The following is a 3,424-nucleotide window of genomic DNA, read 5'->3' as shown; positions in this document are numbered from 1 at the left end:
AACGTCCAGTGCCAAAGGCCAGGGGTGGGACTTCCGGTCCCAAGACGGAGACCAGGCGGCGGAGCGCCAGCCAGGGGGCGGAGCTACCGCTTGCCATAATTGCCTGCCCCTGCTCTAGTGTCAGGGTTCTCCGGGCAGGAGGGGAGGGGAGGACACGTGACCAGACGCTGATGGCCTCTGCGCGGGGGCGGGCCTCACTGTGAGCATGCGCAGAAGCGCTGGCGCGCCCTGTCTCTGAGGGACGCGGATAAAGGACGTGACCTCGCCTCGCCCCGCCCCGCCCCTTCCGGAAGTTACGCAGCTCGCGCTAGTCGCTGCAGCTCGGGTTCCCAACAGGCTCTGTGGCGTTGCCCCGGCTTCTTGCCGGCGCCCCGTACCTTCCCCCCCGCCGCCAGGGCCGCTTCCGGCGTCTCCCGCGCTTGCCAAGATGGTTCCCCCGGTGCAGGTCTCGCCGCTCATCAAGGTAACGCGCTCGGGCCCGGCAGGATGCGGTGCGGCGGCGCCCGGGGCAAGGTGACCCCGCGGGAGGGCGGGCGGTAGGCCGAGGGCCGTCCGTAAGCCGTTTCTCTCTCGCTCCGGGCAGGTGAGCCGCTACTCGCTGCTGCTGCTCGGCCTGCTCTACGGCAAGACGCGCTGCGGTAAGTGCTCCGCTTGGGCCCGGGCAGCGGCTGCCGCGGGGCTGTGCATCGGGCCGGCGCCGGCGTGCGTCGGTAACGAAGCCCGGCGGGGGCGGGGGCGGGCGGGGCCGTTGTAAGTACCGAAGCCGGTCAGCGCGCCTGTGGAAAGGGGGCTACTGCCATGCCGGGGCCTGCTCCACAGGCCTGGCCTGCTGGTAACCCTGGTGTGACTTAGGGTCCCGCTTCACGCAGCCAGATGCTTCCGTGAAGGTTTTGTCAGGACAAAGTACTGATGATGCTTTTTATTCACCTTGGTGTGGCTCTGTAGACCGTAACACTTTTTCTGCCTACTGTGCCATAACACGCAGATTGAGCACAGAATTGCATGCCGTTAGGAGTGCTTACTGCTTGCCTGCGCCTCTGTATTAATTCGAGCATGCCAGCATTAGCTGCTTATGGCATTAGTTTTGCAGGATGGATTCTTCAGCAAAGGCAACTTTAAGGCTTTGTCCTTGCAACTTCTCTGTAATGATGTGGTAAAGTGATGCAGCACCCCTATAAGGACTGTTACGCTGCTTATGGTTGCTTTCGGTACATTTGTATACCAATAACTGGCTCCATAATAGGATGTTGCACTACTTAACCAAGTCTGGTTTTAAACTGGAGGAACTATAACTTCCAAACACCACCTGTATTTAAAGCTTGTTTCTCCCTCCTCCCCACTTACATGTAGCATGCATTTCTGTTCATGTGTTCTGCCAGTGAACCTTGCACTGTTATTGTACATCAACATACCTCTAACAGTATGGATGATGGAGCTCTTCAAATCTTATGCTAGCATGTAGTACCTGTGGGAGAACAATAATTCTGTTGCCTATCTTCTAAAAGGCATGTACTTTTAGGAAAGACTAATCTTTAATTCTTTAGTAATTTGAGGATAAAGAACACCCAATTCGTCTTTCAATAGTTAGCTTCAAATTGGAGTTGGCATATAACCAAGGCCTGATAGCAAACTGCCTTTTAGCAAATAGGCAGATAATAAAACTGAATAAATAACTAAAATAACACATAATTTCCATTAATTGAAATAATAGACTATCTAAAGCCTATTGCTGAGGAGGAAAGGAGACTAGAAGCTGAAGAGAAAAAGAAGCGCGAAGAGCTGGAACGGATTGCAAAAGAACTAGCAGAAGGTATTCTCTCGAACATTGACATTACCTATCTTACGCTAAATATGGTTTCAGAATGTGTGCTGCTACTTTTTTTTTTATAGCGGACACTGAGTGATGTGTACAAGCACATAATGGGTGAAAATTATTTTCATGTGCTCTTACAAACCCGTGTAGCACAGTGGACAGTTATCTCTTATCAGCTATATAAACTTGTATTTCATAGAAGGCAAGTGAAGTAGTAATAGCCTCTTCGTTACTGGAATTTTAATTACCGGATATTACTGAACCAGCATCTGCTAGCTATACACAGAATAATGAAATATCTGTGATGTATTTTGTTGCCTTGAATTCTTGGCTTAAAAATTACTATGGTTTACTTGTATGTACTCCTGTGAATAAGCTCTGGAAAGACTGCATCACTGAAACAACATAACCAAATAACTGAAAAACAACTTGTTAAAGTTGGTAAAAGGAACTGATGGTTCAAAAAAACCAACCAAATGTTTCTTTATTTAACATACCAAGGCCTTCATATGTTTAAGACTGCCTCATTTTAGAGCAGCAACCTAAACTGACTTGTTTTTCTTTTCTTTTAGCAAGTGAAGATACTATATTGAAATGAACAAAGCAGGTTGGACCTCTTCCTCTTCATCTTCACTAACATGGCAAAGCCTTGAATTAGTTGTTTAGTGGCTAATGAACTTTATTTGCTACTTCCACCAATAAATATTTGTAAACATTTCTCATTTGCTGTGTTTTTTGCATAAGCTATGCAAAGTACAAGTAACAGGGTATTTGTACAAATGTAAAAAGAAATGTGTATAAAGTCATGGCTGTCTTTCATGGGGACAATCTTCTGGGGTTCAAATGCCAATTTTCAGGTGTGTATATAGAATCATAGAAAGTTAGGGCTGGAAGGGACCTCAGGAAGTCATCTAGTCCAACCCCCTGGTCAAAGCAGGACCATCCCAACTAGATCATCCCGCCAAAGCTTTGTCTAGCCAGGTCTTGAAAACCTCCAAGGATGAGGAGTAACCTGTTCCAGTGTTTTACTACCCTCTTGGTGAGAGAAATTTTCCTAATATCTAATTTAAACTTTCCGTTGCTGCAATTTGAAATTATTGTTCCTTGTTCTGTCATCTGCCACCACTGAGAACAGTCTAGCTACTTCCTCTTTTGAATCCCCCACAAGGTAGTTGAAGGCTGCTATGAAATATCCTCTCAGTCTCTTCTGTAGACTAATTTGCATAAAGGTTTTTGTGATCAGGAAAGGTGGACTGTGAACATAGAGATACTGGATAGGGCTAGTAGTGGAAACTAAGTTTTATAGCCAAGGGCACAATTCATCTTGGTAATGCATCCTGGGTTCAAGAGTGATTGATTGTATATACTTGGCAAAGTGTTAAAATTACAAACTTTTTTTTTTCCCATCCTTTAGGTGATACTCTGTTTGTGAGGGTCTGTTCCTTTCAAGTGACTGGTATTTCTAAAACTTGTCTGAAGAGTTATTTTTAAATTGGCAAATAGGACAAATATACGTTCTTGAAATTGGGAATACTTGACAACCTTGACTCTCTTATTCTGCCTGTTGTTTATAGTTTGGGAATTGATGCAAACAGTTATAACAATAAAAAC

At 46.3% G+C, this 3,424-nt stretch overlaps 1 protein-coding gene across 1 annotated transcript; it reads left to right on the top strand.

Moving 5' to 3' along the window:
• The first annotated feature begins 205 nt into the window (after positions 1-205).
• On the top strand, positions 206-2,531 carry ATP5ME (ATP synthase membrane subunit e). The gene is made up of 4 exons (XM_006019668.3): positions 206-463; positions 584-638; positions 1,712-1,810; positions 2,386-2,531. The coding sequence occupies exons 1-4, from the start codon at positions 428-430 to the stop codon at positions 2,409-2,411; spliced, it is 216 nt and encodes a 71-aa protein (XP_006019730.1). The 5' UTR covers positions 206-427; the 3' UTR covers positions 2,412-2,531.
• Positions 2,532-3,424: the final 893 nt, after the last annotated feature.

This window comes from Alligator sinensis, unplaced genomic scaffold (genome assembly GCF_000455745.1).
Source record: "Alligator sinensis unplaced genomic scaffold, ASM45574v1 scaffold607_1, whole genome shotgun sequence".
In the NCBI taxonomy this organism is placed as follows: Eukaryota; Metazoa; Chordata; order Crocodylia; family Alligatoridae; genus Alligator; species Alligator sinensis.
Note: the sequence above shows the minus strand (reverse complement) of the source record. Positions and strands in the feature narration are given on the sequence as shown.

Coding starts and splice junctions, on each gene's coding strand:
- ATP5ME (XM_006019668.3), top strand. CDS start 428: ATGGTTCCCCCGGTGCAGGTCTCGCCGCTCATCAAG. Junction 464..583: donor AGGTCTCGCCGCTCATCAAG/GTAACGCGCTCG, acceptor CGCTCCGGGCAG/GTGAGCCGCTACTCGCTGCT. Junction 1,811..2,385: donor TGCAAAAGAACTAGCAGAAG/GTATTCTCTCGA, acceptor CTTTTCTTTTAG/CAAGTGAAGATACTATATTG.